This window comes from Phacochoerus africanus, chromosome 3 (genome assembly GCF_016906955.1).
Source record: "Phacochoerus africanus isolate WHEZ1 chromosome 3, ROS_Pafr_v1, whole genome shotgun sequence".
Taxonomy (NCBI): Eukaryota; Metazoa; Chordata; class Mammalia; order Artiodactyla; family Suidae; genus Phacochoerus; species Phacochoerus africanus.
The window spans coordinates 113,954,145-113,967,399 of NC_062546.1; the positions used below are offsets into that span (position 1 = coordinate 113,954,145).

At 59.4% G+C, this 13,255-nt stretch overlaps 1 protein-coding gene across 2 annotated transcripts in view; it reads right to left on the reverse strand.

The window, feature by feature from the left end:
• Window positions 1-133: 133 nt before the first annotated feature.
• The window catches only part of ADGRA2 (adhesion G protein-coupled receptor A2), a 37,561-nt gene continuing 24,439 nt past the window's right edge, over window positions 134-13,255 (reverse strand). For both annotated transcript variants that reach the window (XM_047772499.1, XM_047772498.1), the window contains 17 exons: window positions 12,683-12,754; window positions 12,357-12,428; window positions 12,150-12,221; window positions 11,713-11,876; window positions 11,135-11,348; window positions 9,930-10,094; window positions 8,904-9,102; window positions 8,279-8,428; window positions 7,991-8,152; window positions 7,090-7,314; window positions 6,696-6,912; window positions 5,719-5,927; window positions 4,312-4,439; window positions 3,891-4,014; window positions 3,298-3,443; window positions 2,715-2,804; window positions 134-2,500 (listed from right to left, as the gene is read on the reverse strand). In XM_047772499.1, coding sequence (XP_047628455.1) covers window positions 1,231-2,500; window positions 2,715-2,804; window positions 3,298-3,443; window positions 3,891-4,014; window positions 4,312-4,439; window positions 5,719-5,927; window positions 6,696-6,912; window positions 7,090-7,314; window positions 7,991-8,152; window positions 8,279-8,428; window positions 8,904-9,102; window positions 9,930-10,094; window positions 11,135-11,348; window positions 11,713-11,876; window positions 12,150-12,221; window positions 12,357-12,428; window positions 12,683-12,754 — 3,679 coding nt within the window. In that variant the 3' untranslated portion in view covers window positions 134-1,230. The remainder of the gene's footprint in view (window positions 2,501-2,714; window positions 2,805-3,297; window positions 3,444-3,890; window positions 4,015-4,311; window positions 4,440-5,718; window positions 5,928-6,695; window positions 6,913-7,089; window positions 7,315-7,990; window positions 8,153-8,278; window positions 8,429-8,903; window positions 9,103-9,929; window positions 10,095-11,134; window positions 11,349-11,712; window positions 11,877-12,149; window positions 12,222-12,356; window positions 12,429-12,682; window positions 12,755-13,255) is intronic.

Below are 13,255 nucleotides of genomic sequence, written 5' to 3' on the forward strand. Positions count from 1 at the left end.
CGTATGTGGAAGAGTAATACGAAGCTTTTTTTTTTTTTTTTTTTTTCTTTTTTCGGTTCCTGTCTAATATTGTCTGTGCAGCAAGCATAAGTAACAGGATCCATCACAAGGTGTGTGGGTTTTCTCCCTTCCTCTCAGTCTTCTCTCACTTTGGTGACCAGGCTGGGGTGACCTGGGGGTTGGGAGGGGACCTGCCCCAGGCCTGGTTTCCCTGTTGCTCTTCACAGCACCCAAGGTTCCCTCTGCTCTCCATGGGTCCTATAATCAAAGGTTGCCTTTTAGGTTGGGGGAAAATACTAAGGAGTGCTGGTGTTTAAAAGTAGCAGAGGCTCAGGCCCCAGGTGAGCAGCAGAAGCCCCACATACTGCCTCGGGGAACTGGCTTGGGCTCCTGTGAGGGAGGAAGCTGCTTTGATGTTTTGGAGATTTCTCCCTAATATGGAGCTAAAGGTCAGGTCTCAGGAATGATTCTCCAGCGTGGCTTCCTGAAGGCAGGGAGTGTGCCCCCTCAGTGCCTGGGAGGCTGGGGCTGGGAGTGTGGGTCCCACAACTGAACAGTAAGTGCTTTCTGTACCACCTGCAGCCTGGCAGTGGTGTTCGGCCCTAATTGTGCCCACCCGTCCTCAGAGCTGACTGATCCCCACAGCTGCCTTTCACATCCTCCCGCCCTCTCTTGCATAGTTAATTCGAAAAGCAGCACCTGTTTCCCTCCCATTGGTCCTGGTCACCTGGCTCATCTGCTAGATTGGCTCCCTAATTAGCCAAAAAACTGGGTGGGAGAGAGGCCTAGGATGGGGGCTTTAGTGAAGGGCAGTGAGAATGCCCTCCCCAAGCTCCCGCTGTCTGCGTTCTCCTGATGAGGCTGATGGCCACGAGTGAGGTGATGTGGGCAGGCGCAGGGGGTACCTTAGGAGGAGCCCGCCTGAGTTGTGCCGTCCCTTCCACTCTCAGTCACTTCACAGACGGACAGGACCTTCACCCCAACCCTATATGGGACGGAAATATATCCTGCCAGCGGTTCTGGGATTGTCAGTCGCTACACCCGGAGGGATGGACCTCTTAGTAGAGACGGGCCTCTGCCTATCCCTTCCCCAGCCTCCAGGACTAAAGCTACTGAGGCACCTCTCCCTCAAACCTGGGGACGTACCGATAGACGTCTTTGAGGGCCCCCGAGAAGCGGGGTCACAAGCCCACGCGGCCAGCGCATCCTAAAGCGGCGCCCGCCCCCACCCTAGACCGTGGTCTCGCTCTTCCAGAGGCCAGTCTTCATACAGCCGCTCCCGGCCGCCTCCGCGCCGGTCAAGGTGATGTCGTCGTATTTGCCGCCCTTCGGGGCGCCATTCAGGCTGGCTGTGTTGAGCGGGTACGAGCGGCGCTTGCTCTCCTTCTCCAGCGCGCCGGCCCCGCCGCCCTTGAGGTTGTCGCGGCTAGAGCAGCGGCGCTGGCCCGGCCGGCCGGGCTCGGAGAGGGGCGCGGCGCTGGTGTCGCTGCCTTCCGACGGCGTGAGCATGGGCTCGCCCTCGGGCCGGGGTCCGGCGCCCGGGCTGTTGCGGCCGCTGCCCGGGTAGCTGTCGCTCGGGCTGTTGTGCAGGCTGCCACTCTCGCTGGACAGCAGCTCGGCCGCTCCCGCTGCGCCCCCCCGCAGCGCCCTGAGCCGGTTCTTGCCGCCGGCCTCCCCCGCGCGGTGCCCCTTGGCCCGGCTCTTGTGGCCCCGGCGACCGTGGTGCAAGTTGTTGGGATGCCGCGGGCCGAGGGCCCCCCGGGGGCCCGGAGGCTCGGGCTCCCCCTCCCCGCGGGCCGCCGATCCCGCCTCGCACGCCTGGCTCTGCGCCAGCTGCAGGTTGGTGAGCTTGCAGGGGCCCGGAGGTGGCGCGTGGCCGCTGCTGCTGCTCGGGGACGACTTGAGGGACGGGGGCCCTTCTCCGAACGTCGGGGACCCGTCTTCGGCGGCGGCGGGAGCGGCCCGCGGGGAGGCGCGAGAGGCCGAGGCAGGGGGACAGCAGGCGCGCCAGGAGGCCCTGACGTCCCTGCGCCTGGCACAGTGGTGGGTGAAGACGAAGAGGCCCAGGGCAGAGGCCGCCACCCCGTACAGACAACTGCACACCACCCGGGGTAGCCAGCGCTGGGATACGGTCAAGGCCCCACAGGCCCACATGGCCAGGTACAGGAAATGAGTGGTCACCAGCGCCCCCAACTGGACTCCCGGAGAATAGAGGCCGTCACCATCCTCCGGGGGCCCGGGCGTCGCCACTCCTGCGCTCCCAGCGGCCAGAAGGGAACCTGAGTCGCTCAGGAGGGGGCCGCTGCTCCTGAGCCTGGTGGAGCCCCTCAGCTCCTCCCCTGGCTCCAGGGAGACCCTGCTGGTTCCCCCCTTGGGGCTCTGGGCCAGAGGACCCCGTAAGCGCAGCCCTGCGCACAGGAAATAGATCCAAGTGATGAGCAGAATCAAAGCCACCGGGATGTAGAAGGCTCCTAGGCTTGGACGCCACACCAGCCAGCAGCTGAGGAGAGACACAGGCAGCATGTCTGAGGTGAGGCCCGCAGGCTGAGTGGATGGGGTGGTAGGATACGGTGAGTGGAGAGGCGGAGACCCGCATAGGTGACATGCAGGGGCCAGGGCTGGGTGACTGCTGAGTGGGCGGGCAGGTAGAAGGCCAGTGAAGTAGCAGACATCTGGGGCAGGATGGGTAGGTGTGGGGCAGGCAGCGGGCTCACTAGGGGCTGTGGTCCCTGTAGTTGTGGATGTTGACAGCAGCAGTGATGCCACAGATAATGAGTGGGATCCCTCCCGCGATCAAATAGAACCTGGAAAGGAATGGGGTTTGGTGTTCAGGACCCCTCGGCTCATGTCTCTGTCCCATCCTCTTTCCCCTAGAAATGATGTCAGGTTTTTTGGGATTTGTTTGTTTGTTTGTTTTTGGCTAGGAATGCAAGGTCCCTACAGGGCAAGGTCAGTAGTTCCCTAAGGGACTTGACCAAGACTGTTCTAAGGGACAGAGACCAGAATTGCTTTCTATCCCCCTAAACAGTGCAGAAGTCAGGGTGCCACTTCCCAGGATCCCTGTCCAATGACCTTTGGAGTCACTTTCTTCCAGGCCTTGTCCTGCCTGAAAACCCCAAAGGTGCACTCCCTCCATGGCGCTGGGCAACCTGGCGCCAACTGGAGCCTTGACTCTTCTGTCTTCCGAGCCTGGTCTCCCAGGACCTTACACCCACCCTGGGAGAACAGCTTTGGTGTCCTACCTGCCCCCCAGCTGAGCCTTTCCCCACTGCCAGGCTGATGGATGGCAGCACGTACCGGAGCATGGGTCGTGGGGCAGGCACGGCAGTGTCCCCTTCTTGTGGAGGGGGTGCCCTCCAGGTGAGCTCCTTGTGGAGGACACGGGCCTTCACACCCATCCAGAGCAGTGTGGACAGTGAAGAGTAGTGCAGGGTGATACCCACCTGTCGGGTTATGGCACTGAGGCTGGGGGACCGGCCATCCCAGAGCCTCAGTCCCCCGCAGTGTCCCCCCACACCTCCCTGTGCCCAGCCCCCTCCTCTACCCAGATCCTCCCCCGGGATCTGTCCCTGCCCGTACTCTCCCTACTGCCAGCTCTGGGTTCTCCCCGTGACCCTGTCATTGCTACATGGATTGTCCCCCACCTGTTTTCCATTGCAGGTCCCCATTCTCCACTTTGAAGTCCTGTCTCCTACTTTATATACTTCCTACCACCCCTAGATCTCATGTCAACCTCTCCCGAAAGGTTGGACGAAGAGCAGTGGAGCTGAAGCCCATTAGCATATGCCCCCCTTTCTTCCCTTGTGTCCCCCTACTCTATGCCTAGGCCACAGGCACTAAATTGGGGGCTCCCTGGGGGCCCCCTACCCCGCCCCAGCCCCTCTGCTTACCGCCTGGCAGACAATCTGGTAGTTGGTGAGTGTGATGCCTCCGGCAAAGACAGCGGAGGTCATGGCCATGTGGAAGCACAGGTTCAGCAGCATGTGCCAGCCCTTCCGGGACACATGGATGGAGCTGCCCCAGAAACAGGCTTTAATTAACGGGGCACCCAACACAAGGCCGCGCCCACGGGTGTCAAGGCCTCTGGGAAAGCCAAAGTGGGAAAGGAGCTATTGGTGTGCATGCATGGGTGTGAAGAAGATCGATGCCTTAACCCCCAGATGTGTTTTCCAACCCCAGAACTTTCAAATAAAATGCTAGGCAAGAGCCTGGGAAAGCCACATGAACCCGCCTGGGAAGGGAGCACCTGACAGTACTTAGTGACACCCATGGCCTTCCCACCACCAGCCCCCGTCCTCCAGGACCTCCCACCTGTGGTTGAGGATGTAGGTGATGATGGTGGAGAAGAGGCAGAGCAGCAGCAGGGCGGTGCATGGGTACACGACGGGGTGCAGCCCTGCCCCTGAGCCCCCCACCTCCCTGGGGAAGGTACTCAGTTCCTGGAAAGGGTAGGGGAGAGGAAATGAGAAGAGGAAGCCAGGAGTAGAGAGACCGCCCTGTGGAGTCCTGGCCAGTCCTCCAGGCCAGGTTTCCTCTTCTCAAGCCCAGTCAGCTTTAGCCCTTAGTCCAGCCGGGTAACAAAGATGTAAGATCCAGGCCATTCACTCTTAGAAGGTCAGTTGGGGTTTTGTTTTGTTTTGTTTTGTTTGTTCAGGGCCGCATCTGGGGCATATGGAAGTTCCTGGGCTAGGGGTTGAATAGGAGCTGTAGCCATAGCAACACCAGAACCAGGCTGCATCTTCCACCTATGCTGCAGCCTGGGGCAACGCCAGATCCTTAACCCGCATCTTCATGGATACTAGTCGGGTTCTTAACCCACTGAGCCACACGGGAACTCCTGGGTTGGAATTTTTTTTTTTTGGCTGCACCCGAAGCATGTAGAAGTTCCCAGGCCAGGGATCACATCGGCACCACAGCAGTGACAATGCTGGCTCCTTAATCCACTGTGCCACAAGGGAGCTCCTAGGCAGTGTTAATGGTCTGCCTTTCAGGGGACTTTTCAGGCTTCCAGCCTGAGTATCAGAGATGAGGAAAACGGGGGAAGGTTGTGTCTCTGACCCAGCTGCAGGCCTGCTCAGCATCTGGGAAAGTGGGGTGTGAAATATGGTGTGGGAGGGGCAACTAGACAGGGGTGAGTGGGGAGTGTGACCAGAATGGAGAAACGTTCCCAGATTTTTTTTTTTTTCACTTTAACAATCTGGGTGTCAGAGATACAGGGTATGGAGACCAGGCTGGGTGGTTCCTGGTCCATTTCTCTCCACGTGAGGGTGGAGGCAGGATTTCCCTGTCTCCTGAAAGATGAAAAGGTGTGGGGGAGGAGTTCCTGTTGTGGCTCTGTGGGTTAAGAACCTAGCTAGTATCTATGAGGATGCAGGTTCAATCCCTGACCTCACTCAGTGAGTTAAGGATCCAGCGTTGCTGTGAGCTGTGGTATAGGTCGTAGATGCCGCTCAGACCCTGTGTTGCTATGGCTGTGGTGTAGGCCAGCAGCTGCAGCTCTGATTAGACCCCTAGCTTGGGGACCTCCATATGCCAAAAGTGCAGCCCTGGAAAAAAAAAGGAAAACAAACAAAAGGTGTAGGGGAGACTGAGGGACATTTCCCCAGAGTCCTGAGCATCATGAGGCCCTATGAGGCTGCTGTCCTTTGAGTATTTCTGAGGCCCCACCTGGCACACCTTCCCTGTTTCCCTGCCCTCCCCAGCACCCACTCCACTCACCATGAGCACAGCCACATTGCCCAGGTGCTGGCAGTGCAAGGAGCTGACGTTGGGCTGGCTGGAGCGGAGCTGGCAGCCCTCGGAGCTCCAGCCCCCGGGCCCCCCTGGCCCCTCCTGGTTCCACCAAGCTGCCACAGGCTCAGCCCCCTCAGCCCAGTGCCGCAGCGAGACGGCCACCGGTTCTGTCAGGTTTCCCACGCCGCAGCCACCTACAGGGGAGGTGACAGTCTGCTCAGGCATGCTTGGGCCTGGAAGGCCAGCTTGGGCACTGAACATCTGCTGGGTGAGATGCACTGGTCTTGGGAGACAGAGTGATATGCCACACATGGGTCTGCCTCCCAGGTCCTCAGTCCAACTGGGGACACACGAGGATGAATCAAAATAAAAGCACAGGGGAGTTCCCTGGTGGCCTATCGGTTAAGGATCTGGGGTTGTTGCAAGTTGAATCCCTAGCCAGGAAAGGTCCACATGCCATGGGTGTGGCCAAAAAAATAAATAAATGAAAGCACTGGGAGGTAGCCTGTCTAGGTGCCCGATGAGAGGTGGCAACGGGCCCAGGGAGAGAGGACTCTGGGGCTGGGGTCGGGGACAAGAAGGTAGAAGATACCACAGAGGCAGTGAAAATCCAGGTGAAGGGGGGATTCAGGAGGGCACCCTGAAGGAGAAGCTGGCACCAGGTGACAAATGGGGATGGAGGGGGCCCCGGGTGGGTGGAGAATTTGTGCTTATAGCCTTTTCGACATCTGACACACCCAGGATATGAAGTCCAGTGTCTCCTGAGCCATTTCTCTACAATCTCTTCCTTTATGGGACATCTTTGTCCTCCTTGTCCTTAGAAACGGTGTGGGGCCACCATCCCCTGCCACCTTCACCAGGGCATCAGGGGTGCGGGTGAGGGATGGGTGGGATGGGTGCAGGGCAGACAGTTTGAGGGATCCCAGTGGTGCTGTGGTTGGGGGTGGGGTGCAGGCCCTTACTGGTCCCCGCAAAGATGACAGGGGTGGCCACACCACGCCTCTTGCCAGGTCCAGCGGCTCCGGGGCGGGAAGTGTTGCCGTGGCTGCGGAAGAGGCGGCCATTTCGGAAGACAAGCAGCTGCAGGGTGCAGTCTGGGGGAACTGGGGGTGTCAGGGCGGCCGGGAGGGACGAGAACAGACTGGGCGGCAGCTGGATGGAGGCCAGGGCCACGCTGTTCTGGGGGGACATAGGAGTTCCTCAGAGACACCTTGGGTCCCCTGGGACTCATGTCCCCCACACCACCTCCTGTGTCCTCTCTCCCCCCTTTCTGAGTCCTGCGTCCTGTCACCCCACCCACTCCAACCAGGCACCTGCACCTCCCCTCTCAGCATCCTCCCTCCCCCAGGTGCCCACCTTGATGTGGAAAGATGACAGAGAAACATTGGGCCTCCCGGTGGTGCAGCGGAAGCGGAGTTGCTGGTCGGCCACGGGCTCCAGCTCAGGTGAGGGATTTTGGCCAGGGCCCTCGGGCCGGGCACCGGGCGCCCCTGCCTCCCTCCTCTGGAAGGCTGTGCAGGTCAGGCCCACGTAGCTGTGCGGCTTGATGAGATAGGCCTCCAAGGCCACGTTCCTCGAGTTCTAGGGACAGGGACCTGTCACCCCGCTCTTGGCCTTCTCCTGCCCGAGACCGCAGATCTGCTCAGGCCAACCTCCTACCCTTGTGCCCTCACAATCTCTCAAGGCCTGGCTGCCTTCTGTCTGCCATGGAGTCTCCTGACCACTGCCCCCCAAGCCCTTCCTCCCACTCACACCCACCTTGTACCTGGCTTGCCTCTACTTATTTTTAGGGCCACACCTGCAGCACATGGAGGCTCCCAGGCTAGGGGTCAAATCAGAGCTACAGCAGCCGGCCTACACCACAGCCACAGCAGCTCAGGATATGAGCCGCATCTGCAGCCTACACCACAGCTCACAGCAATGCTGGGTCCTTAACCCACTGAGCGAGGCCAGGGATTGAACTGGCATCCTCATAGATACTGGTCGGGTTTGTTTCCACTGATCCACAGAGGGAACTCTCTAGCTTGCCTCTTAACATGCCCTAGTTCTGCTGCCCCAACTCAGCAGGAGAGAAAGGTCCATGTGCCACCTCAGTGTATCTCCCCAAGTGCCCAGAGGAGACACTGTGCCCTACTTGTTAACTGGCTCAGGACACATCCTTGGAAATTCCTTGATAACGAGGGCTGGCTCGAGTCACCTCTAAGGTCCCTCCCCATGCCAGGCCCCTGAGGGGCACCTCCCAGCTGGGTCACGGTACCACGGAGATGTGCTGGGCATGGGGGCTCAAGGCGGCCTCCCCGATGCGCTCCAGGGAACCCACGATGCCACTGCAGGCCTTGTCCTCGCGCTGGGCCAGCCATAGCAGGTGCTCGTCTACCAGCATCAGGTTACTGGCCATGTCCACCATCACCTCCACCAGCTAGGGGCAGGGGAGTCACTGAGGGCAGGAGTGGGGCTGGGGATCCAGGGGCTGGGGCGTGAAAGGACGAGCAGGTAGAGGGGGCTGTGGTTTCCAGGGTCCCCTTGAGGCCCGATTGCTTCTCACCTCTTTGATCTGGTCAACGTAACCCAGAAACTTCTGGATCATCTGAGCCACGTAGACAACATCCATCATATCAGAGAAGCTGGCGGCCTCGGCTGTGTACACTCGAAGCTGGTGAGCCAGGGTCAGCGCATTGGAGGCATTGATGGGCATCTGGGGGTGTGAGGAAGGAAGGGCATCGTCCAGTCTTACTCTTTCTCCCCTAGAGTGGCCCCAAGGCCCCCTCCTCTGTGCTGATGCTCAGGATGATGGGGCCTGGGGAGGGGGTCTAATCCAGGCGGGAGGCACAGATAAGGCATGAGACCGAGGGCCACCCACTGGCTGTGCCACCAGCATGAGGACAACAGGATGACCTCATGCTGTCCTTGTTTTCCCCCTTAAGGCGGCCCTTGCTGTGCTGGAGGACAAAGATGCTTGGAGTGGCCCACACATCCCTAGTGCGGCCCTGGGGGCAGGGTCTGAATCCCCCAAATGAGGAAAAGCTAGCAGAAAAGAGCAGGAGACAGTGCCAGCCCCATTGCCCCTCGCCCTGCATCCCACGGATGGTGGGCTCCCAGGCCCCGTGGGGCCAGCAGGCTTCTCCCCATCCCTTCTCCATGCCCCCCTCCCCTTGCTCCCCCGGCCTCACCAGCACGAAGGTGTAGAGCACCCGGGTGATGTCGTTGGTGTACAGGCAGTGGGAGTAGTCCCCTGGCTCCCAGCGGCCGGCTCGGTCACAGCGGCGGGAGGCTCGGGTGCCCGGAGCGCCCCCACTCAGAGGCACTGAGGTGAAGGGGTACTGCAGGCAGGACTGGTAGGCTGTGATGCCTGCCAGGGTTCGAGGCCACCTGGGGGCAGAGGCGGGAAGTCGGTTACCTGTGACCCAGTCTCCTCAGGGCAGGGGTTCTGCACCTGCCTTAAGAACTGTAAGGCCAGGCCCCCTGGGGGAAGGTGCTTCAAGGGCTTTCTAAGCTCGATCTTTCTTTCTTCCTTCCTATCTCTCCTTCTTTTTTGCTTTTTTAGGGCTGAACTTATGGCATATAGAAGTTCCAGGGCTAGGGGTTGAATTGGAGCTGCCGCTGCTGCTGCCAGCCTACACCACAGCCACAGCAATGCCAGATCTGAGTCTCGTCTGTGATCTACACCGCAGCTCATGGCAATGCCAGATCCTTAACCTACTGAACAAGGCCAGGGATTGAACCTGGATCCTCAGGGATACTAGTCAAATTTGTTACTGCTGAGCCATGACAGGAACTCTTCCCCCTTCTTTCTAACACTGTGTGTGTAGGGACAGTGCTGTCACTAGTCCAGGGGGGCTGGACTTGGAGTCCTAAGTTCAAGTCCCTGATCCTTTCTGGGCCTCTGTGTTCTCAGCTATACATGAGAATAACACCTGCCCTGCCTAAGTGAGAGGCCACTGGGATATTAACATGTGATATTCAAAGTGGGAGGGCTTGGTAAACTATTCATGTAAGGAAGCAAAACAAAACTTTTTTGTTCTGCACAGCACATCTGGGAGGGTGACTATACAACAGAATACAGTCTTTCTAAATATAACAGCAGGACCTGGGGCTGAATGACAAAAGGAAGTGTTTTCTCCATCTTAGAGCGGGTGGGTCACGGGTGGCCTCAGGGGCAGGGATGGGGTGGGAGCCTTGGGGGTCAGGTCTCCAACCTGAAGTCCCCGCGGTTGTTGGCGACGCGCTCAGCGGGGCAATAGGAGGCCGAGGTCTCCAGCACCACGATCTCCACCTTCTTGCTGGCGTTTCCCTGGACCGTGGACACGGAGCACTCCCATTCGCCTGAGGCCCACACGCCGATGTGAGACACGGTCAGCTCACTGCGGGCGGGTGGGGGCGGAGGGCTGGCTGGAGGCACTCCCAGAGGCCACGCCACCCTCCCTGAGTGCCCAGGTGCTGCTCTGGGGTGCGCAGGGCACCAGCTTCAGGCTCTTTTCCTTAATGGAGCCAGGGGTACAAGTCTGTACTCCTTCAACTCTGACCTTATGATAGTGCTTTCTGAGCCTCAATTTCCCCATCATTTTTTCTTTTCTTTCTTTCTCTCTTTTTTCTTTTTAGGGCCACACCTAAAGTTCCCAGCTTAGGGATCAAATCAGAGCTGCAGCTGATGGCCTATGCCATAGCCACGGCAACGCCAGATCTGAGCGGCATCTGCAACCTACACCACAGCTTGCAGCAATGCCAGATCCTTTAAACCACTGATCGAGGCCAGGGATCAAACCCTCACAGACACTATATCGGGTTCTTTTTTTTTTTTTTGTCTTTTTGCCTTTACTTGGGCCGCTCCCGTGGCACATGGAGGTTCCCAGGCTAGGGGTCTAATCGGAGCTGTACCCGCTGGCCTACGCCAGAGCCACAGCAACGCAGGATCCGAGCCGCATCTGCAACCTACACCACAGCTCAGCTCACGGCAATGCCGGATCGTTAACCCACTGAGCAAGGGCAGGGATTGAACCTGCAACCTCATGGTTCCTAGTCGGATTTGTTAACCACTGCGCCACGACGGGAACTCCTATATCGGGTTCTTAATCCACTGACCCACAACAGGAACTCCAATTTCCCCATCTACATCAGTGAGGTAAATAACACCTCTCTTGCAAGTCTACTGGGGAGATTAAGTGCAATAATCTAGGTGAGAAGTGCTAAAAGGCACCAAAAAAGTGTCAGATATAATTTTATTTTTCTATCAGGCATTCAATTTGTATTCCTCGTCCTGACCATTACGACTTAGTTCCGGATCTCCACAAACAAGCCCACATGTATTCCCAGGAACAGGCTGGCTCCTTTGGGGGGTAGGAGAGGAGTACTGTGGCCACCCCCACCCAAGCTGGGGGCTGAGAAGGGGCAGCGAGGCCTGTACCTGGTGATGAAGGTGCAGTCGTGGATGAGGCTGTCAGCCAGGAGGATGCCGGCCTGCTCGTCTCCCTCCACAGGGGCCCGGTTATGGTACCAGCGGATGCGGGTGTCATTGCCCAGGTAACCGGCTGAGCACTGGAAGGGCAGCCGATCACCCTGGAAGACCACTTGGCGGAGAGACGGGATGAGGTGGTGTGTGTGCAGTTCCAGGGCCCCCTCTGAGGGAAGGGACACAGGCCGTGAGGCTGAGTGTGGTGCTTGGGTGAGGGTCCTATGTGGCAGGGCCAGGCCCCTGGGTCTGGAACTTGGTCCAGCTGGGAAGAAGGGGGCCAGAGTCTCTGAAGATAAGAGTGCAGGGGAGGGCCAGGCAGGCTTTGGACAAATGAAAATGGAAACAAAGCAGGGGCTCCAAAGGAAGTTCAGAAACACGGTGGGGGACCAGCCCCCAGTGGGATCTGTGGAAGAGGATTCCCTGGAGACCAAGCCCACATCCCCATAACCCTGCCAGCGGTGTGGGGGGCTTGGGGCCAGCAGGGGCTCTGCAGGAGGGAGCCTGGGGTCTGAGGGGGAGGATCTGCTCACCGCAGCGCAGCTGGGCCTCCTGGAGGCCACCCAGGGCCTGGGCTCGCAGGGCGCTGGGGTAGGCGCAGAGTGTGCGCTCTGACAGCTGCAGGGAGCGATTCCGGGCCCAGGGCAGCAGCCAGTGCAGGCGGCAGTCACATGTCAGGAACTCTGTGCCGAAGTCCCTGCAGAGGGATGGGGGGCACAAGGTAGAGCAGAACCAGTGTGGGCTCATGGGGTGGCAATGGGGCCCCAAGGCAGGATTGAGGCCAGAGAGGACCTGAGCGGGCACATGTGTGCAGGTGCATACTGCAGGCAGGGGCGGGGCAAGCGTGGGAAGGCGCCTCAGTCATTGTCCTTCCTCAGAAGGCCGGCCACGTGCTCCCGATGTCTGCCTCCCTCCCGGGCAGAGGAAGGAAGCCCGGGCCTGAGTCCTCGGGCTGGGAAAGGATACTCACACCACCTTAAGGGCTGGCAGCTCATCAAAGACTCCAGGCTGCAGTCTGGAGAAGATGTTTCCAGATATGTTTCTGCAGGAGATGGGCGGGACAAGAGACAGGATCTTAGGTTCTCCTTGGGCCAAGGGAGGGAGGGGTGAGTGAAGAGTACGTGGGGACCCTTCCCTTGTCCCCCCCCCCCCCAAGCCCTCCCCCTCCCTCACTCACAGCCGGAGGAGCTTGGGGATGCCCTGGAAGGTCTCAGAGGAGATACAGCCGATCCGGTTATTGGAGAGATCTCTGGAGAGACACACACAAACTCAGCAAGTCGGCCATGTGGTAGCACACAGATCCGCTTGTGAGGGACACATGCGTGTGGCTGGGGCTTGTGCGGGCAGAGGAGAGAAAGGAGATGGGGTTGGGGCTTGAATTGTCTTCCCCAGCCCTTGTGCTGTTGGGGAGGAGGGACAGTGGGGGGTGGGGGAAGGGGCCAGTGGGTTCCATGGATCTTCTCCAGGCAGGAGGGGGGCTGGGAGGCAGGGCACGCCACTCACAAGCGCTTCAGCTCCCCTAGACCCAGGAAGGCGCCCGGCTGTACTGTGCTGATGACATTGTTCCTCAGGTCCCTGTGGGAGGCAAGTGGGGACCCTCACACCTTGAGCTCAGGGGCCGCACAGTCCCCTGGGGCGGACATGCTGGGTTCTCGGTTCCCTTGAAATCCCTGCTCTCCTCTGTGCTACTGGGAAGCTGCATGAAGGAGGGGGCCCCTCCCCTCCTGGCTCCCCGGTCAGGCAAATGTCAGGGAGGATGCAGACACCCCCAGATGGGTGAGGGGGCGGGCGTGGTGCAGACAGGAGAGGCCTGGGTCCCCATGTGCACCACCTCCCAGCTTGTGGCACTTTTGAGTCCCTAGAGGCTGCTGGAGGATCATCTGAAAATGGGTTTACAGTCTTCTGTAAACTGCCACACGAAGGCCAAGTCCTCTTGAGCCTGGCTGTGGGGAGATCCTTCTAGAGTCATCCTGGGGACCTCTCCACCTGGCAGGTGAGGAGAGGTCACGGGGCTGGCTGGTGACGGCGTGGATGCTGACCTGGGTCTCTGGCTGTCCATCACCTGGCCCCACTCAT